This window comes from Maylandia zebra, linkage group LG8 (assembly GCF_041146795.1).
Source record: "Maylandia zebra isolate NMK-2024a linkage group LG8, Mzebra_GT3a, whole genome shotgun sequence".
NCBI classification, from domain to species: Eukaryota; Metazoa; Chordata; class Actinopteri; order Cichliformes; family Cichlidae; genus Maylandia; species Maylandia zebra.
Genome location: NC_135174.1, coordinates 21,474,756 through 21,496,948, shown reverse-complemented (window position 1 = coordinate 21,496,948; position 22,193 = coordinate 21,474,756). Strand labels below are relative to the sequence as shown.

At 40.0% G+C, this 22,193-nt stretch overlaps 1 protein-coding gene across 4 annotated transcripts; it reads right to left on the bottom strand.

Moving 5' to 3' along the window:
• Positions 1 to 1,198: 1,198 nt before the first annotated feature.
• fbxo11b (F-box protein 11b) lies at positions 1,199 to 17,133 on the bottom strand. 4 transcript variants are annotated; one of them, XM_004561154.5, is made up of 22 exons: positions 16,780 to 17,133; positions 15,358 to 15,518; positions 15,089 to 15,170; positions 14,775 to 14,919; positions 14,556 to 14,685; positions 13,336 to 13,419; positions 13,086 to 13,218; positions 10,067 to 10,173; positions 9,153 to 9,264; positions 8,174 to 8,280; positions 7,942 to 8,079; positions 7,642 to 7,859; positions 7,370 to 7,550; positions 7,159 to 7,281; positions 5,886 to 5,971; positions 5,293 to 5,369; positions 5,063 to 5,206; positions 4,730 to 4,840; positions 4,549 to 4,656; positions 4,360 to 4,468; positions 2,859 to 2,957; positions 1,199 to 2,701 (listed from the first exon to the last, which is right to left on the bottom strand). In XM_004561154.5, exons 1-22 carry the CDS (start codon positions 16,865 to 16,867, stop codon positions 2,572 to 2,574), a joined length of 2,673 nt encoding a protein of 890 aa, XP_004561211.1. In that variant the 5' UTR covers positions 16,868 to 17,133; the 3' UTR covers positions 1,199 to 2,571. The 4 variants fall into 4 exon arrangements, with proteins under 4 accessions (XP_004561211.1, XP_004561212.1, XP_004561213.1 ...); XM_004561155.5 differs by having other exon boundaries at positions 14,775 to 14,916; XM_004561156.5 differs by having other exon boundaries at positions 15,110 to 15,170.
• Positions 17,134 to 22,193: the final 5,060 nt, after the last annotated feature.

Here is a 22,193-nt window from a genome sequence, read left to right as displayed (position 1 = left end):
TTGACACCTATGATTTAGACCAGGGGTGCCCAATCCCAGTCCTCGAGAGCTACCGTCCTGCAGCTTTTAGATGCATCCTTGTTCCCACACACCTGAATCAAATGAATGGCTTGTTATCAGGCCTTTGCCAAACATGATGGCATGCTGAAGAGATCAAACCATTTGATTCAGCTGTGTTGGAGTAGGAAGTGAATCTGGTGCAAAAAAATCTAACAAATTAAACATGTGGAACTACCTGCTGTGGTGCCACCTCGTGAAAAAGGACTATCTCCATCGCTGATGTGTCAGTAGAAAAGGAGTAATACATAAGTAAAGCCAGAACTGAATATTACTCATATGTATTTTTATCATCTTTCTCATGCGGCCACAGTGAGTCTCCTTTGAAATGTTCTGCTAGATGTTTATCATCTTATATATTTCACCAGAATTCAGTCATGCTCATTAAATTTGGAGGCTTGTATGCTAAAGTAAGTAATCCTTCTCTGCTCCAATTACATTTATAGTAAAGGCTGAAAATGCTGTTAAATTGTCAGAAACCCCAAATTCTTTAAATATCTTAATCTCGTAACGTGAATACCAATGCGCCCACAATGCAAAAGCATCATAGAACAAGTACCACCTCAGCCCAGAGGGAACCCACAGCTCTTTTGTTGTGCGTTTTGTACACCAAATGATTAATGTAGCTATAATTTCGATAGCAAAATTGTTAGTTGCAAGCCTACCTGAAACGGTGAAACTGACTATATCACACTTTTGAACCGCAATCCTCAATCTTTGAACGCACGCAGCTTTTAGAGAAAACCTGATTCAGGCGTTCAGCAAAGCTCGTCTCTTTCTTCCTTCTGGCTTTGATCTGTGTACAGCTGCAATATTAAGTCCATCAGTCATTGTAGGCAAGTTCAACACGTCTCCAAACGGCCACTGGAAACAATCCAGCCATAAATCTTCCATTTACATGAATTAGACATAGCAAACAGCAATCTGAAATATCAGCAGCCAGTTCTGATGATTGACGCCGTTGCTCCATGACAATCCAAAACCCCTGACAGGCAACAGAAGACTCGGAGCGGCTGCGAGCAGTCAAATTATATCAGGGCAGTTTTTCACCATCATAACACATCTCCTCGGGTTCTCAAGTTGCATTTTGTTTTTATAAAAACGGACATTTATTGCAAGTGAATTTAAAGACAGACACCTCTGATCTAATAAAGTTTTATTTTCTTAGAAATGGCCAGTTTCCTGTTTTCTTTTTTTGTCTTTCTAAGAAAGTATACCCTTTTTGGATTCCAACTAGCATCTACATAATGGTTATTGAATACTTCACAATATATTAAGTCTAGATGTTATGGTACATGCATACGATTCAGGCTGCATGAGGAGCCACAGTCACCACGATACACAGGGCTGGGGGTGAGACAGGGGAGGATATTTTTTTTTGGGGGGGGGGGGAAACGTGACTGCAGATTGTCTCTTTAGTTCCAGTTTTAGAGGAGTCTTGACACCTCCTATTGAAACCCTCTCCACAAAAAACACTGACTGCATCAATTTATAAACATATAATCACGCACACACAACTTTCACTGTACACGACACACATTTACACTCGTACTTTTTGTACAACTGTGGAGCTGCTCCACATGCCATTGAGTCTAATATACTAGAGGGTTTTCTTTTTTTCCTTTTTTTTTTTTTTTAGTGTTTAAACGAGTTTCTCTTTCACAGAAAGAACTTCACAACTGGAACGTCTGAGTTTCTGCAGCCTGACAGGCTGTTTGGGCAGGAGAGGGGACGCTAACCAAAGAAATAATAATTATAATAATATATAATAAAATAAAAGACATTCAAATACAGTCAGCTTTTTGCTCAAAAATACAAAACTACATGAGAAAGCATTGAAATAAAATCCACTGATCTGAACATATATTAAAAAAAACAAAAACAAAACAAAAAACAGAAAAAAAGAAAAGCTTAAGTGCTCCATCACACGCGCGCACACACCATCTTGCTTTTACCCACACACACGCACACACAACAGAGCAACATCCACCCATCCATTGCCTAGGTACAACTGCCTGGGCAGCCAATAGAGATGGCAGCTACGAGGAAGCAGGAAGTCTTTGACAGCAGTTCTTATGATGACGACGATGGTGATGATGATGATGGTGTTGGTGAAGAGGGGTAGGAGCTGAGGTTAAAGAACTGTGAGATCGTCAATACTCGAACCTCTCTGCATAACTTTTCTCTTCCTCCCGCGTTTGTTTATAGACTGCAATAAGAAGCGCTCCAATAAGGAATCTCTTGTGGCCTTTCCGAGTCTTCCCTCAGCTCCACGGCTCCCTCTAGTGAAGTCTGCCTCCACTGCAGGCATACGAGCTGCAGGCAGCAGGAAGCCGCTTCCTCTGCAGCCTCTTACCTCGATCCCGTCCGAGAGCGCCGCAATCAGAGTCTCTCTGGGTCCTTATGGCTGCGAGTGGATGCGTGTGTGTAACTGTGTGCGTTTATGTGTGTATGGCCGTGTGTAATGTCATGTGTCTGTACGCTTATGGGAGAAAATAACTCCACCAGAGGCTTTCAGTTATGTTGCAGCGTGTTGGACTCGATGGGCGGCGCCGAGTCATACAGAGTGTCCGTGTCGTGTGTGGGCTCTCCCGCCAGCGTGCACGGGTTGGACAACGTCCCCGCTCCACAGTCACAGAAAAACCTGAAGACAACAGACAAGCAGGGATTTAAGCATAAACCTCAGACATTCAGGTACAAGAACTACTCGCTTTGCTTGAAACTGAGATGCATTTTTGTCAATATTTAATAAAAGTTATTAAATATTAAAACAGTGAAAAAAGAAAAAACTAAATCCTCACCGATCGTGCCGTATAAACTCTACATCATGTCCTTGGTGGCATTTTTTGATACAGTTAACACAGATGGCATTCCTATCTGTCGTATTACAGGTGTGACATCTGGAGAGACAAAGGGGAAAATCTCAAATCAGATTAATTTTCATAACAGTAAGGTCAAATAAAGTAATCTAAAACCCCTGCACTAATTATTATTATTGTTGTTGTTTAGCGACCTGCTTATTATAAATTTCTAGCTCAACCATTTGATCTTTAAATTCAAGACAATCCTCACAGCTGGAGGATCATTTCTGCCTCAGTTTCACTGTACAATTCAATCTTTGCACCAGGCATAAAAATAAGTCAGTAACAAAATCAGCAAACATCAGTCAAATACAGGAGCACACTTTAAAGAGAAATCTGGGGACTAGAACAGCAGCTCGGGAGGAAGCCCTATAGTCAAACTAATCAGCTTTTAATCAACTGCCCAATCATTTCAGCTCTAAATAAAGAAGGCCTATTATACTCATTTATTCTTTGCATGATTTACATGTTCAAAGTAATCCCTCTCTCTGCTTAAAACAAGGCACTTTACAACTTTCTTCTAATTGGCTGTCCCTACCACAGGGCTAGTGTGCTCACAGCTAAATCTCTATGCCTCATATTAATGACACTTTAGTTGCATCATAAAGATCCAAGAGTAGAAAAAAATGGAGTAGTTCTTTCTAAAGCCTAAGATTTTGGCTTAGTAGATTACTCGCAAATGTGCCGAGTTAAATTTTGTGCATTTCAGTAACTACAGAAAATGACAAGGAGGGTAGTGAGAGGGTCAATGAAAGGTCTGAGGAGGAATTAAAGGTATCCACACAGGCAAAGACCATCAGCGACCAGAGAGCATGAAATTACAAAGTGCCTTCAAATGGGCATGACAGGATGCCAAACACAGTACTGTCCAAAAGCTTTGAGCCACTCCTTATTTCTTTCCACTGTTATGAAAATGGGTGCAGTGATTTATTAAAGCATTGACAGAGCTAAGAAAGGTGGACAAATGTATTTTTGTGAATAAAATATAATTTAAGAGGTTCTTTGCCAACTTATCTGTTACATTTAGAGAACACTGGCTCATCCCTTTAGCTAAGTGCCCTTTTATGATTGAATGAGTCATAAGTCAGCGTTAAGTGTCTTAGCAAAAAAGACAGTAGATGGACAAGTACACATAAGGTAAACATTAACAGAAAGCTTGGCTACTTGGAAGAAAAATAAATGAGAAGCAGCTCAAAACCTCCGCAGAGTATTACACATTAGAGGGTTGCCCAAGTAACCAGGGTCTGGAATGTCAACTAGCATTCAGCCATCAGCTACAAAGCCATTTTCTTGGAGTCAGTTGTTTTGTGTGTGGATGGTTCTTAAGCCTTAAGTTAAGGATGCATAAGTTGTTGGGTCCCATTATTTGGGCATCCTCATTGTATGGGTTTGTGTATATACATGACAGAAAACATACTGGCGTTTCTCTGACGAGCTTTACCTGTAGAAGTCGTGCATGGGGTAACTGGTATAGCTGGAAATCTTATAGAGACACTGTCCTCTGCTTACCGCCTTCTCAATAGCATCCTGATTATTCAGAATTTTATTATCTGGAGGAGGAAAGGCAGGTTACTGACCAGGTCATGACCCGACTGAGCTACTCTTTAATGCACATATAGCAGCACGTTACCTTTCATGGTGACGTTGACCCCTGAGGCCAGAAAGAGGCCTCCAAAGCGATTGTTGAAAATCTGGTTGCCCTCCAGTGTCGCGGTGGCATGGTTGGTGATTTCAATACCTGGAAATGAGAAATCGGCCATGAGTAAAGGAAGGGTACAAATAAAGAGGATATCTGCGCCCATAAATCTAACCTGCTGCGAAGCCATCAAAAATGCGGTTCTTGCGTAGTACTGGATGACTGTTTGTGCTGATCAACACACCAGCCTGAGCGTTCCTGAAGATGTCGTTTTCTTCCAGCAGACCTAAAGAAGGTTAGATTTCACAATAAGCTAAATATACACACGAGCAAAAAAAATAAATAAATGAATCACATAGTAACAGAGGCGATGGTTTGTTCATCAAACATAAATAGCAGCTACATAAGAAAACTGAAAAAAAAAAAAAAAAAAAAAAAAAAACAAAAAACAAAAAAAAAAACAACACGTCAGAAGCTCCCCATGGCCACCCGCATCATGCTGTGTTACCTCTGCCTCCGTTAAAGATGCAGATGCCTCCATCTCTGCCATCGTGGATCTTATTTCTTCTCAGTGTGGGGTTGCTGTCTGTCTTGATCCACACTCCTGCCATGGCATTATCAAAGATCTCGTTGTCCTCAATGAAGCCCAGACCTGTTGAATTTAACAGCACGATTAGAGTAAAAAGTATTTGCACATTATTTGGCAGACCCAGTGTAATGAATGAGTGACATCCAGACCTGAGTTGTAGACTAAAATCCCTCCATTCTGGCCTCCCCAGATTTTGTTGCGCCTGATCTTTGGGTTGCTCCCCGTCCTTTAAAGATGTAATAATGATTGTAATTAATTTACCATATCAATGCAGTGGAGTGTACGGATATAAACATTAATGCCTAGTTATCCCTCCCTAGTATGAGCTATGTAACTTCCGTTTTAAGTAACAAATTTAACAGTGAGACAGATTTGCTCCCTTTCACCAAAAATGTCTTAACCTGCCAAAATTACACTGGAACCTCCATCTACAATTTCACAAATGTAACAAAAATGTGGTGTTACTGTATATTTGAATGCAAAAGTACTTAGTACTAAGAATACTATGCAACACCCACTGCAGTGAAGTTGAATCTTAATGCCTCAAATACATTTTTCGGCTTCATATAGATATGTTTGGTCAAACATTGCTCCTTTATTGGGAAATGTTGTTATAATGTTGGTCAAAGATAAGTATTAATGAGTATTTCTGCTCCTGATTAGAAAACTTTTCACTCTCAAAGTCAAATAAAAATAATTATTTAAAAAAAAAAAAAAAAAGATAAAAGGGAATATGCTTTACCGTATTTGGACACCAGAGTACATGTGATTGTAGATGTCGTTATCTTCCAACACACCGTGCCCGTTGTCGTAGAAATATACACCAACCTGAAGTAAAAGGATGAAATAAATAAAAAATAAAAAAAAAGAATAGTTACAGGTAAAAATTAACTAGATTATAAATTGGAAACAGGAGCAGAACACATCAAAAAGTGTAGTTTCGGATTACTGGCAACAACACTGCAGTCATTTGAAAACAAAGGTGAAACACAAACACCCTAGAAACTAAGGAGCAGTGGTCTTATCCCGGTAGCTTTAGGGTTAAACTTTACTTTTCTGTAATACGAAGGCAGTTCCCTTCCTAGCAGAGGTCATGTTTGAGATTAGGACTGAAAGAATAAAAACTAAAACTATGCACATCAATTATATTCCATCAAATCCTCCCATGTCATAATGACTGAGCTTTGATACTGATAAAGCTACAGCTTCGTCAGATTTTTCCCTCACTCGTACCTTTATGGTTGGTTCTTTTATAAAATTATCTCCTCTGCTGCCTGTACACCTTTTCATGCCTGTGATTGGTCAGATGGTAACAGTGGCACCCCTTCCATTTAACATGCTTGGGGCTAAATTTGGGAAACTGAGTTGACTTATCTAGCAATAACCACCTCTGTGTGCCCACTTAGCTTGATTGCTGATGTTAGGGTAAGAGAGGGCAATTAAAGAAAAGATATCCTGGGTAAGCTGAACTTGATTCATAGTACAAGGCCTAGAAGTTAATGATAATCACCATCTAGTCTCAGTTTCCATAAATAAGCCCCTTAACAAGAATATTCGTGTTCACACAAAACTCCTAAAAAGAATTTCTTCAAAATATCATCCATCAAATCATTGATAATAAAACAAAGAACAAAAATACGTTGTTTTATCTTCTCCGTTGTGATGCCTTTCTTTGTTTTACATGTTTACAAACAAATTTTTATATTCTCAATTGAGAAGGATAAGGCATCTTTGCTTTGGACGTATACAGAGTGGTAGGAAAGCAGAAAATGTCAACGACTTTTCCCTGAACAGTTTAATACAAAAATGAAATGTACAGACTGACAAATACTCAGATGCTGCAAGCTTAAACAAGATCCACTTTAGTTGAGCTTTTACAATGCAGGGTTTTAATATTAAATGCACTGCTAACATTTAAATTAACACGTTTGTTGTTTTACATGCTGATATTGGCTAATATTAAAACAAATAAGCCGAGAAAGAATCAGATTATTAATGTCAGCTCTTGTTTTTACCTGTTTGCCACTGTGAATGCGGTTCTTGCGGAGGACGGGAGTGCTGCCTGTCGTCACCCACACTCCTGCAAGCGTGTTGCTATAGACCTCGTTCTCCTCAATCACCCCTTGGCCTTTCTCATGCTAAAACAAAAACAGGTTGTTACAAACTTGTGGGTGTGGATTTTAAACACTGGGGAAATAATCTCAATCAACCAGATATCACATCTACCACGTAAATGCCTCCATGCTGTCCATCATGGATCTTGTTATGCCGTACAATGGGGCAGCTGTTGGTTCGAATCTGGATCCCTGCTAAGGCGTTACCGTGGATGTCGTTACTTTCTATCAAACCCCGCCCATCTCCAAATATGTACACCCCTCCTTGGTTACCATTGAATATAGCATTTCCCCTGAAATGAATAAATCAAATTCTATTAAACAATCTTGAATTCAACAGATTCAGTATCTTCCACTGCCTTTTCCCCCAGTTTATTATCTTACCGTATCGTTGGGTCACTGTTGGACGTGATCCACACACCGGCAAAATTATTCGCATAGATTTTGTTCTCTATAAACTGGCCCCGCCCCTTCTCGTGGACATAGATGCCTCCTGTTTGGCCGTGGTGGATCTCACAACGGACCACTGTGGGGTTGGCGTAAGCTTTCACCTCAAAGCCTGCTATGCGATTTCTATGGATGTTACAGTTCTCAAAGTAGCCCTGAAAGCCAGAAAAGACAACAAGTGAGTTCATCTGTGATGTTTACACAGAAAAATGTAAGAAAACAATTTACAGTAGTTACCATGCCATGGTCAAAAGTGAACACCCCAACATCTCTTCCGTGATGGATGTGGTTACGTCTAATGATGGGATTACCGTGGTTTTTCACCCAAATTCCTGCTAGCGCATTGTTACTGATTTCATTGTCTTCATAAATGCCCTGTAACAAAAAACAGTACGTGTAAATCAGAAGCATAATCTTGCCAAACATTTGTACGTGTGTGTGTATTCATGGAGATTTATTTTCGTTTTACCTGTGCATGGTCTGTAATGTACAGTCCTACATTCTCACAGTCACTGATGTTGCAGTGTTTGATGGTTGGACACGCTCCCTGTCCACTCACACACACAGCTGAACCCACTAAACACAAAAAGAGGGAAAGAGAATTGTGACATGATCTTTAAAGACTGATCAGTTTTATAATCGACTGACAGTAATCAATTCAATTTTATTCATTAGAGATGCAAGAAAAGACTTGATCTTTGGAACTACACAAGTGTTTACAGCACACCAGTGCCCTGATCAGCAATAACACATGCAACTAAAATACAACTATGCAGAACCATTTCATATTGAGTTCATATGCACAACTAGTGTCCATGAACCAGTAAATAGAACAAATGCAATTTTAACCAGGATTTAAATGCTGTAGTATTACTGTTAAATTCATGACTGCTTCTTGCAGTTTGTGCAATAAAAAAAAAAAAAAAAGTCTTTGCATTCAATCAACACAGACTGAAGTATCATGTTACTCTCACAAATACAGTAGCTGTAGTGCCTTTGGAAACCCACAAATATTTGCCCCAATAGTCAACTAGAGAAATAGAAGTACAACAGAAACTGGAACCAAGTAAGAAAAACATTTTCACAGATTTCTGAGAAGCCTGATAATTTTACTCTTATATCTCCAAGCCCTCCAATGCTAAATCTAGGCTAACCTGGAGACTGATCAGTTAAGTGAAATAAAAAAAAAAAAAAAGAAAAAAAAAATTAGGGATACAGCTGTGATTTCAAATCAAAGAAAACCTTGGCTCAGACCAGAACATACACAAAAACAAAAGGTTCCACAACATCATGTAAAAATAGTTCAGTCCTGCAGCAAACACCACATTTGTGAAGCTGAATATTCACATGCCAACAAGGCACACGCCGAGTCCTGCTTCACAAGGTTGTCCAGGGTCAGGAGTACGCCCCTATAACCTGTAACAAGGAGGTATAATTGCGTGAAATACCTGTACACGTGGAGCGGATAACGCAGTGGTCGATGTTGGGGCTGCAGTTCACCGTGATCTCCAGACAGTGGTGGGCGTTATGGTGCTGCGCTGACTTGTCATCAGGATTAAACTGAGGAGAGAAAAGCAGCAGAATTTAGAACGAGCCACGATTACTGACAACACATTGAGCTTCTGTCCTCCCACAACATCCACACTGGACTCCTCCTACTGGAGGCAATTAGTGCAAGTAATACTTGAAGCTCATAACAGGATATTTCAAGGCACCTTAAAACATCCTGTTATGATACAATACTTGCGTTTTTTTTTTTTAACGCAGAAAGGACAAAATATGTCTGCCATATTTTTCTCAAGATTTACAATTTCTTGTAGCCAATTTAGCCTTTAATACTAAATCACCAAATACACAAAGATGCTGTGCCTCAAATGACACACTTCCACTATCTCAGGTGCATAAGTCAGGGTTATAGAAACTAGAGAAGTAGAGAGGGCCTCAGGAAATCATATTGCTCTCCCACCTTTAATTAGCAGCTAATCAATGAAAAGACATCAGTCACACACACAAGGCCATAACTTTCCACAATGTAAAGCATTTCTCATGATCTCTTTCCACATTCACCAAGCTGTAGATGACTGAGGCCCTCATAATTATCATTACAGGGTCCATGTTGTTTGTTATTAAACCAATGTGATTTTTGCTCAAGTACATGTTCTATTTGAGCCACAGAGACTCCCATGAGTTTCAATTAAGGACGCAATTTTGTCCTTAAGTATGAATGAACAGATCAGAGACTAAGCTGTACTCTCAAACACAGAGACTACATAACCTAACAACAGAGCATTGTGATGGCACTAAAGGACAATCTTTGATACCCAATCACTCTTTAAGTGTAAAAGCTGAGACATACAGTTACCTTGATGGTCATGTATCCCACATACGCATCCTCTGATCCCTCCATGAAGACGAACGTTGAGTCTCTTGTGTTCTCTATTATCACCTTGTCTGCTACTTTATTAGGCGCTGAGGGGAAAGCATAGAACAATGATTAACACCCTCATTCAGCCAGATCCAGTTCATGCACAGCAATGAAGTCTTTTACAGTTGCAGCATAGATTTTGAAGTTCATTTAAGCAATTACATTTTGTTTTTCTCCCCACAGCCTCAAAAGCAACTCTAACTACTACAAATAGTTGCATTATTTTTAATACTTGGAAGTGAAATCGATGGCTGCCTAAAGTCTGTAAACCAAACGTCACCAAATGTTGAAATATTTTGCCACTCCTTTCCTGCAGCCACCTTTAAATGATAGCACTGTCATTAACAGGTGAACAGGAAAGAAATTAATTAACAGGGAGGGAAGAAAGAAAGACCCCCATGGGGAAATTCCTCTCTGCATTTAACCCATTCACTCGGTGATTGGATGCCATTGGGCATCCGGGAGCAGTGTGTAGGGATGGTGCCTTGTTCAGGGGTACCTCAGGGTAGCAGTTCAGTGGATTCGAACCACCGACCTTCCGATTATGGGGCCACCACTCTACCTACTGAGCTATCCCTGCCCCCTGAAAAGCATGCTCAGTTGAGCTGAGGTCATGTGACTGACTGACATTTAAAAACATTACATTTCTTTGCTTTATGCTGATCACGGATTCCTTTCACAGTATTGTTGGCTCACCTTATCAGTTTTACAGCACTGAGTGAACAGAAAATACTACTCTGCACACATCAGCATGCATTCTTCCATTTCTGTCAGCAGTAACATAATAAACACCAGTGACCTGGTTCTATAGGAAGTCACACAGATCAGTGCTGTAACATTGCCTTCTTAATGTTTAAAAGAAAAAATGAAATTTGCTTTGGATCATTAGCATTTCCTTTCCTTCTCCATACTTTCTCAAATTTTTGGCAAGTAAATTTTGGTTCAAAGAGTGATTTGATTCAACGACTCTTCCATAGAAACGGAACAAATAAAAAGAAAACAAAGAGATGGGTTAGGGAAGATTGAGTGAAAACATAGCACATATAGGTTCTGAAAATATCTCACTTTTGCTTGAGTTAACGGCTGTACTCCTCTGACTAGCACTCCAAGCAGCCGTATTCACACAGGTAACAAGGCAAAACTTTGCTCTGGCATTTTAGTTGGGAAAACTCCCTTTTAACAAGAAAAAAAACCTCCAGCAGAACCAGCTTCAGAGAAGGGCAACCATCTGCTACACTCAGTTGGAGGTTTGAGGATAAGAGAAGAGAAATAAGATGGGACAAAACAGACTGTGATGTGTGTCTTCTGGCTTTATGGATAGACAAGGCTGTGTGTTGTTTGCACAGCAATGAAAATGTATGCTTTGCCTTCTAATATTACTGCATAAGGGTTCTGAGAACCAGGAACTCCATATTTAACTGTAATGTGTGAGAAACACTCCCCATCTATACAACCCCACCCTCCCCAAAAAAGAAACAAAAACCAAAACTCAGATGGATGCGATTCAAATCACTCTATTTCTTTAATAACAATATAATGTTTGAGTATTTGTAGCAAAATATACTGGTCAGTGGTATCTGAGGTCTAACAAGACATGCACGGAGACTCATCCGCTGTCAGAGACCACGACATCATACTTAGCTTTCACTAGCACAGTTTCTTTACTATAATGAATTCTGAAACCTGACAGAGACTGTTGTATTGCTGAGTTCAGCAGTGTAATTCTTATTTCTTTGGAGGTAATTAAAAAACAAATCAAAACAAAAAACCCAACAAGTCAGCAGTTACCAGATAACCAAATGAGTTATTAGCCATCTATATCTTTGCAATTAGACTAATGTACTTTCATCTTTATGTGAGAGCTTTCTAATCTTTGTTTAATGTCACATGGTTTCTTTGTGTTATCACTCAGATGCATCTGGCTATGATGAGTGCACAAGATGCATGTGTTTGTTTTTTTAATTCAGTCTATAGAAATGAAACTGCTAGGAATTGCAGGTTTAAAAACAAAAATAGAAAAAAAAAAAAGCACCTATAAGGCAAAGTCTGGCACATTTCACATGGTGCATCTGAGTGCTAATGTTAATTGATGTACATTGTTTCTTTTTAACTAAAAACCACCCCTTCTCGTGTTGTACAAACAGTGATGTCACCAGAGCCTGTCGCCATTTATACTGAGCCCTCAGACAAAACCTCCCCATCAGTGCTGGGATACAAGTAGAAGAAGTCCAAATAAAAACCAAAGTGATTGGGGAAGGGTTTTTCTTCAGAAAGTCTCATCCTTTCAAGCTGTTGCAACATCTCTCCCTGTATAATCTGAAAATCTGAGTTTCTGTGCCGATATTGAAATGGCGGAAAAAACTGACATGATAGTACATTCGTGTCTTCGACTGGCCAGCTAAGCCCAGATACAAAAATAGAAAGATAACCCGACCAGCCGAAACAACACCAAAGAGTGGCTCGCACCAGTGGATGTAATGTCACTTTTGGTGTGAGATGCTGTTTCAGAGGGTGACAGCAGTGGGTATAATGAGCTCTGTAGTCTTCTTTCTCCCCCTCACAGCAGCCTAATGATGGCTTGCTTTACTTTTACTGACACCACTTTGAAATGCACACTGCTACAAAAATGCATCAAGCAACATAATAAAAAAAAAAAAAAAAAAAAAGAAACAGGCTAAATCTTCCCACAAAAGTATCACTCAAATCAGTCCATTGTCTAATTTTTTTTTTCAGGAAGCGAAAAAAAAAAAATTAGGTACTGTGTAAAAATGAAAAATGTTGTAAATCCTAAGTGCTTCTTTCACCCTTTGCCTCCTCTTGCAAATGCAAAATTACACAAGCAATGTAGACAATGTACACAACTGAAGTGTATCTTCTGCAGAGAGATGCTGAGTGCATGCAGCAGAGGCATCAAGATAATGTTTTAACTATCTTTCAGTGAAGGCAACTTGCTCACCTGCACCAATCATGGTGATCGGGGATTCGATGTAAATCCACTCATCGGTATAGATTCCAGAGTGAACAAAGATGAGACCATCGAAATGGGCCTCTTGTACCCCACCCAGTGCATCCTCAATGGTGTCATAATACTGCAGGAGAAAGACAAAGAATTCATTCATTCCAGGTCAGTTTGGAACCTAACCTTAAATTAGCTGTGCAACTCAGAAATATTTGTGCTGTACACTCCATCTACAGTTTTAACTTACCAGCATATTCTCTCTGCCTTTGTATCTGCCAGGGTTACTGTAGAAATGTTCAGCAAAGCCTGGTTTTACATGTGCGCCTTTGTACTGTAGCACAGAATAAGAACAAGGTCAGTACATATTGCTCTTGATCCTTGGACCTCAACATCAAACGGCAGAGCAAAAAATCATAAATTTTCTAGGTGTCAAACAATAATGGCGCTACTCAGTGTTTTCCTGACCTCTTTGGTTAGCAATCCTTGTTTAATTGTAAGAGGCATAATCATTTTATTAATAACGAGGAAAAGTGAGAGGGGATGTTTTTTTCTCCTTCTTGATCCCTGTTCTGTAAATCATCATGTAGTAAAATTAACCTGAACACCCCATGCAACCAAAAAACCAACCACAAGAGAATGACAACATAGGCAGTGTCAAAACAAAGAGTTACTTGCAATAGATGCAACAACAAGATACTGCAGTGGTTAATGTTATAACAAGCAGCTCACTCCAAGGACTAAGACATCTGCAAAAACCTTAGCAACTATAAAAAGCAAAATAACTAAAGTCAATGTGACTTGAAAACCAAATCATACATTTGACAGGCATTTCTTCCAACAGGTAAGAATTCACTGCACAGAAGTTCTGACAGGCCGTGTATAAGCAGCGAAAAAGCTATCCGTCATTGAGTTTGACCAGTTTCCTGTTGATAAAAGGCACTAGGCAACCACTTCTCTGAAATTCTGACACTCCAGCTTGTTTCCAGAAAGTAATGACACCAGATTAAAACCTTTAACTACTCAATTTTACTTGACTTTAAAAGTAAAGACACTGCACAAAAGGCATTCAGTAGTCACAGGGCAGAGGTACATATGACAAAAATCTAATTACCTTTGACCCATTTCTGTGCTTGCAAGGAACATTCGTCACAGGCTCATTATTGTTATGAGTCAAATGATATTTACGCTTCTATAGCTCCATATAAAAATGATAAAACTTCTAAAATTCAGAGATATTGATTCGATTCTTAAATTCGTTTTGCTGTGTGTGCAACATGAAGCTGCACTATTCCCACAGAGTGACACTTTTTTTTTTTTAAACTACACAAGTAGCAAAATTGTACTGCAAACCCATACACAATGTTCAAAACTCTACAGTGTTTACTTTGATGTGTAGAAAGAAAAACAAAGGACAACATTCACTACTAATAGTACTACTGATCACAGTGATGATGATGAATAACTCACCAGCTGCTGGAAGCTCTCCTTCCAGGGGTTTGGGTGTTCATGCTCTTCTGGGCTAACTTGATAGAACCTGCCTGGCTCAGGATGCATCATTGGACGTGTGTACTCAAACACCTCCATGTACAGGCGCTTCCTAGATAATTAAACACCACATTCAAAACATACCTTGGATGTCTCTTTGTTTAATAACTACAATATGCAAAATGGGAACAATGCACTGACCATAAGATTGGATCGTTTGCTAGCTGGCTGAATCGTTTGCAGACACAAGCTGCCTGACAAAGGTCCTGTTCCAGTAAGTAGGAGAAAATCTTCAAAACGACCTCATCTGGAAGCTTCTGCTGCAGATATTGCTCTGCTGGTGCTGCTAAAAATATACAGAGAAAACACACACACACACACACACACACACACAATCAAAAGGTAAGATTTATGAGAATCACTTCACTACAAGAACATTAAGTCATGCTATTTAATAGATTGGGGGAAAAAAATGAATCACTGTCCTTGCCCAGCTGCAGACATTTAACACACACCTGGCAGGTCGTGGCTCTTACCGGACACACGTGCCCGCTTGGCTCGATGGCCAAAGACCTCTGTTGATGAAGTTGAAGCTCCCTGTAAAAGGTGATGAGTAGGATATAAACTTCAATGCCAAGAAAGTACTGAGCAATCAACGGGAAATTTACTGCTGTGTCACAAAGTTATTGCTCCTTTAGTGGAGGACAACTAATCAGCCATTCTCTCCCACTCACAGTCATACACAACATTGCAGTAAATTACTCAAAAAGTGCTTCTGTCTAACCTCCATTGGGCCCTTGCTAGGGCAGGCTGAGGCGGTGGCGGCAGCGGCGGTTCTCTTGGGAAGCAGGGTCTTGCGTCGAAGCTGGTAGGGACTGTTCTGGGCACCTGGACCGGACTCCTCAATAGCCATTTCAGCTGCAGCTGCTGCAGGCGCCTCCTCATCTAAGTAGAAAAGCAGAAACATATTCTACATATACACACCACTTTCAAGAAAGGCACCTCTGTGAACAAATCTGGTTTATAAAGCAGGGTGAGTCATGTATTTAAAAAAAAAAAAAAAACTACATTAAAAAAAAAGATAAAAATCAACATTTTCTTATGAAGTCTCATCTTTTTCTTTTTTTAAAACCAATTTTTCACACCTATAATGTTTCCAGAAATGGCAACACTTTTATTATCCAGATCATTATCGACACAGTGGTGCACATTTAAATCCCATACTGTATGCCAACTGCGCAGGCTAACAGCCTGGGTAATAGCTGGCAAGGCAGACAAAGGTTGGTGATTGATAATGACAGATGCACCCGCTGCAGCCACATTACCAGTCTTATATGTTTAGTTATTCCCAACAGATATCAGTCGGCGTGCATTTGTCTGTAAGGCGGCCCTGTGTGTGCAGAATCAGACATCTTTTATGGTGCTGTCAAATTAAGGGCCGCCTATGATGTCGATCAGACGTGCGGCTAATGGCTAAAAACTGAACTGCGTAGCTGGTAAATCCGCCGTGTAAACAAATCATACCACGGCTAGCAGTCACCGAGAGTAAGAAAGAGGGATAGTGCTAAAATCTGCTGCCTGCATTAGCTTCAAACTGCAGCGCAACGAGCACAAAATGGACTCGGTGAATTTATCCAATTTCCACCGTATCATCTATCACAGCTGATCTGTGTGGCCTCTTCAAGCTGCAGGGGAGGGGAGGGGGGCAGCTAGTTAGCTTTGCCCTCATTCGCTGCTAATGTTTTTGTTAACGTTACACCCCAAAAATGGCAGTCCAAAGACGCCGCAGATTTACACCCTCAGAAACTGTAGTGACAGCTGGGAATGCACCGCTCGAGCAGACGCGGAGATTGTGGTGTGAGCGACTAGAGTCGATCCCTTTGCCTCCCGCTGAGGTTACCTGAATCTGAGCTATTAATGTTGTAGCTACATACGCATTACGTTAAGCGAAGACAACCCCCCCCCCCCCAACCACCATCTAACCTGGTGAGCTAGCTAGCGACGTTAGCTAGCCCCAATCACTCAAGCCAAACAAAGCGAGGCCTGGCCTGAGCCATAGAACGAGAAGCCTCGGTGTTTCCTGCCGAATCCGACGCCTGTAGGAGCGCTAAACGTACCATTAGCTAAAAGGGAGGGGTTATGTAAAGGCTGTTACGCCTGACATTACTTCGTGTGAAACCTTTAGCTTGACCGTGGAGTAGCGTACCTCTGTCCCCGTTGTTCCGCTCGGGCTGCACCGGGCGCGGCCTCGACACTCGCCTGGGTCTCCTGTTGGTGGCTCTGACGGAGTTCATCTGGGGAGTTGGTTGTTGGAAAAAATACACTGCTATCCTCGACCTCCCGCTACCAAATTTAGCCCGCAACCCAAACAGCCACCCGGACAGCAGTTATTCCCGGTTACACCCAAACAATTGCGATCAAAAACCCGCTACTATTTGGGGTGTAATCGCGTTTTTTTCCCCCTTCCTCCGTCGGTGTCACAGCTCCCCCCGTTTCACCGCTCGGTGCCAGCTCCGTCTCAGTCTGTAGCAGGAGGAGCCATTAACCCACACGGGAAACAATCGCGAGAAAAAAAAGAACACAAGGTCCGATGGACCAATAATATTTACCATCTCATAATCTCACCCTGCAGCGACCAATCAGAAGCGCCATATCAAACGACTTGCCAAAACCTTTCTGTTGGGGTTCGGAGTCGGTCAAGCGGCGATTTGATCATTGCAGGACACATCAAGGGGCTGTACAAGCGTCACGTAAGTGTATTTTACGGGTTAATTGTAAACCAAACACACAAAACTGGACTTAACTGCAAAAAGAAAAGCTATTAAAAAGGAATTTGTGTAAAAATAACTGATATGGGCTGATGTTCTGGTGGAAAATATGAGTCAGTTGAGAGATGTGTTTGTATTTAAATGGTAATTATGTTCAATTAGGAATTTTTCTAAATAAAAGTCGAACTTTTGGAATTCAATATTTTTTTGATTTCACCACACACACAAAAAAACATTTGTAAATTAGCTTTTTGGAAAAATTGGTTATTAATTAAAAGTTTTAAACCAATGCGCAGTTAGTTTTATTTATTTATTTATTTATTGTTGCATTTCTTTGGTGTAAATTGAAAGGCAGACTGATTGACTACACTTTTTTCTTTTGCATCCATAAATTCAAGTACAATTACAGTCACTTTACATTGCAGCCACATTTCTAAGCCCACTGGAATTGAGTGAATGGACACTGACAAAATTACAGATTTTGATTGGAATACAACTTTAACGCTTTAACTTGTATATTTATTATGCACGACGACCACCAGAGGGCATTGTTTATCTGCCAACGATTAGTCTTGAACTTGAAGGCTTTATACCGAGGGTGTTTTGTTATACCGTCTCCAGTGCTGTCTAGAGAAGATGTCAGAGAGCATAACGGCATGTCTTTCGGTATTGCAACACTCACTTTTTTTTAGTGCACATAAATTTGAGTGCAAATGCATTAAAATTATTTATCTTTTACTTACTAAAAATTATATGATATGATATAAAAATGAAGAAGACATACAGTGTATGTAGGGGACAGGTAACTGTCTGATGAGCATTAATCTTCATGCAGGACTTGATATAATCTTTTATGAAAATTATGTAGAAATAAAAAGTTATTTAAAAAAAAAAGCAAATTAGGAAATAATGATTGATTATTTATTTTTGTCGTAAGACAACATCGAGCAAAATTTGTAGGATCTATTGAGACTGGTGATTTTATTTGGACTTTTGTGCACACAGATGGAGGTAAACTCACCAGAAATCTAGCCCCAGTAGCATCACCTGGTGGTGAAAGTGTATAATTGCACCCTAACTTTGAATGTTGGCATGTAGGAGGCAGTGTATCCATATCAATGAGATGGTCTTGGATTCCTTCTTGCAGCTGCAGCCTTGAGAGTGTGGGTTGCTAGTGTGTGTGTGTGTAGTGCGTGCGCGCACAGCTTATCTAGCTGCTATATCCATCCCCCCGTAATAAGCAGAAAGAGCAGCTGCGTACCTCTCCTCCTACGCCCACCCACCCACTTTGCTGCACAGAGCAGAGGTTGGGAGGGTCACTTTGTCCTTGAAAGCTTTGGATGCTCTGAAGGACAGCATTGCTAGATAAAGACAGCTCAATTATTGCACGCATATGTGTGTGTGTCTGAGAGAGAGCTTTTCTGTTTGTCACGCCTCTTCGAACGCTCACATTCATCATACAAATTCTATTCCAGCAGAGAGGATATAATAAAACACTTTATAAAATAGTGTAAAAAACAGCACATTGAAATATTCTTCAGAAAAACAGATTCAAAAGTGACACTTAATGGGATGTTTGTTTGAAAACGTAAACACAATTACATTTCAAAGATAATTACAGGTCTGTGGCTTACAAAATAGACAGAGTTGGTGGCAAATTGTAGACATTGAGAGGTTCAGTAGACTGGGTGTATGAGGAGATTGTTAATCAGCAGGTCCCTGCAGTGTTCTTCTTAATGAATATCATTCAATCACAGCACTGAATGTTGAATGAATATGTTTTTTTGCAGTGTGCATATGCTGAAATCTCAAGCATCCAACCTGCTTAAAAACCATTCTGGAGCATTTTAGTTTGTTAGATTATCTCGGGATGCCAGACGGATGGTGTTTGTTACATAGTAGATGAAGTCATTAGTTTTCTCCCCCCTCCATTCTTTTCTTCTTTTACTGCCACCCATCTGGCACGTCACTTGAGTTAAAAGGAACCCATGGGTGTCTAGAAGAGCTGTTTGACCCAGATTTAGTCCAACTACATTCACTAACTACTTTATTAGGTACATTTTGCTAGGTTGAACACCCCTTTGTCTTCACACTGTCTTAATTTTTAAAAGAAATTCAACTGGAATTGAGTGGAGGAAACATTCCTCAGAGATTGTGGTCCATATTGATGTGATAGAATCACACAGGTGCTGCAAGTTTATCAGCTGCACATCTGTGATGATCAGTGTTGGGACTAACGCGTTATTAAGTAACGCGTTACAGTAACTACGTTATTATTGTGGTAACGAGCACGGTAACTAGTTATTATGCCAAAACCGGGAACGCGTTACTTGTTACTGGGATTTAGATAGGCTCGTTATTCATTACTTCGTGTGGTGGCTATCGCGGAGCTTCCACAGATTCAATAACATTAGCAAGTGGATGAAGAAAGCCAGCAAGTGGATGAAGAAAAAGGGAGGCAGGAGGAGAGACCCGAAGCGGCCGCTGGTCCGAGAGTGTCAGGTGAACTGAACTTCAGGTAAGAAGTTATAACCTGCAGTCCATCTGGGTCAGATATGAACCAAGTTTAGGTGGAGTTTATTTTCGTTATGCTGACTTTTTCGTACTGCGTGCTAGCTAGCATGACGGAGTTTCTATACAGCTGGGTGGGTGCTATGAAGTTAATGATGTTGAACTTTATTTTGTTCATAAGGTTAGAGTTGCCAACCGTCCCGTAAAAAACGGAATCATCTCGTATTCAGAGAAAATATTACGCGTTTCGTATTGAGGTGAAAAGGAACAGTTTCTCCCAGACTTCAGCTACAATGAAAAAGACACAAAGCTGGAGTTATTCTGTGTTTACGCCGCACAGCTGCCTCTTCTTCTCTCATCCTCTCACCCTCCCTCTCCTGTTTATACTTCAATGAAACTGATCAATGATCAGCTGATCGGCATGTAGGGCATTAAAAGGGAAAGGGGGGCACAAAGAAATACTTTCTTATTCTCATTTAAAATGTCTCACTTTAAAAAAAAATAATTATCTGAGTCTTGCAACAAACAATTGATAGATTGATACATATATACCATCAGAACAGTGTACATCACTGTCACAACAGTGTTTATTTTCATTCAAAGGCTTTATGATTTTTCCTATAATGGTGGGCCGGTCTCTAGTCAAAATGCCCGGGACAATTTTTTTGTCCCAGTCCAGCCCTGTATGCAGCTCATCTTCAGTCTGGTGTTACCTACATCTTCCTATTCAGAAGGCAGAATTTCCGAGTTCTGAGTACAATCGAAACTGCAGTTTTTGTGTTGGATGTGAAAAGCAGGCTAGGATAGAATCAGGCGTGGGATTTCTCTTGTGGAAATGTGCACATTATTTTTTCCTTTCTATTGGTAGGTGGCACAGTGCACTTGTGGCAAGTAAGCAAGCTAGAAGACTGGCAATCTTGCTGGGTATCCAGTTACGGAAGCAACACATTAACAAGAGAATTCTGAGTAAAACCAAAGTTACTTTCCCTAGTAACTAGTTACTCTGAAAGTAACGAGTAACTTGAAGTAATTGAGTTACTTTTGATAGAAGTAACTAGTAATGTAACTAAGTTACTAATTTAAAGTAACTTACCCAACACTGGTGATGATGATCTCCCATTTGACTACATCCCAAAGGTGCTCTGCTGGAGTGAAATGTGGTGACTGTGGTGAACTCCTTTTCATTTTCAAGAAATCAGTTTTAGATGATCTGAGCTTTGTGACTCAGTTTGCTCCGTTACATCAAACTCTGAACCTACTATAAGAACGTCAGAATAGAAATCAAGAGTTATCAGACTAAGCAATGCCCAGTTTTCTTACATAACTTGCACACCTTGATTGTACAGAAGTTATTTAAGTTAATGTTGCTATCCTATCAGTTTGCAGTCCGGCCAGCAGATTGTGGCGACATGTGGGACCATCTGGCTCCATAAACAATGACACTATCAAATTAACTCCAATCACCTTTTTCCCATTCTGGTGCTCATTTTGGACTTTAGCAGGTTGTCTTGATTACGTTTACATAGAGGCATGTTTAGAGGGGGAGGAGCTTGGAGTGGCATCCCCCCCCCCTTTAGTAATCTTGCAATGGTCAACACCATTGGATGAAAGCTTGGTATCAACAATTAGAAATGTAAGTGAGTATATTTACTCCAGTAATTTACTGAAGCAGAGATTTATTGTACTTGTACTTTATTTAAATGCTTCCTTGTTATGTTACTTTCCGCTTTTGATTCCATTTTATTTTGGATACAATTGTTATAATTTCATACTACATAATACTCATTTTAAAGCTTAGCTTCTTTTTATTTTGTACATTAATTGTATTTGTTTTATAAATGAACCTATTGAACAATATATCAGGAATCAAACTCATCAACAGCTGCCTCGTTAAAGAGACGAGAAAAAAATAGCCATTCTATATAAAGAGTGTGTTTACTTTAGGCACTTTGAATACATTTTGATTATATAACTTGTGAACTATTAAGCTGTTTAAGTGTAATTACAACTTTTACTTAGGTTAAGTCTAAATACTTTTTTTCCACCACTTTTCACACAATAAACTTGTAATAAAAAACACAGGGTTGCACACCAAAAATCATACCCAATAATTTCTGTCAGTTTTCTGATCTTTTTGCAAATCAAATATTTAAATTCCCCCCTCTACTGTATTCTTGGTCTCTGCCATGCCACCACATTTAAAAAATCTTGAAAATGCCCCAGTTTATGTGTCTGAATGCACTGAGCTGCTGCCATGCGATTGGCTCATTAAGTATTTGCATTACCAAGCAGCCAAACAAGTACACCTAATAAAGTGGCCAGTGAGTGTATAATTAGTTCT

Coding starts and splice junctions, on each gene's coding strand:
- fbxo11b (XM_004561154.5), bottom strand. CDS start 16,867: ATGAACTCCGTCAGAGCCACCAACAGGAGACCCAGGCGAGTGTCGAGG. Junction 5,972..7,158: donor GCATTCACAGTGGCAAACAG/GTAAAAACAAGA, acceptor CTTTTACTTCAG/GTTGGTGTATATTTCTACGA. Junction 5,370..5,885: donor TACTCTGGTGTCCAAATACG/GTAAAGCATATT, acceptor ACATCTTTAAAG/GACGGGGAGCAACCCAAAGA.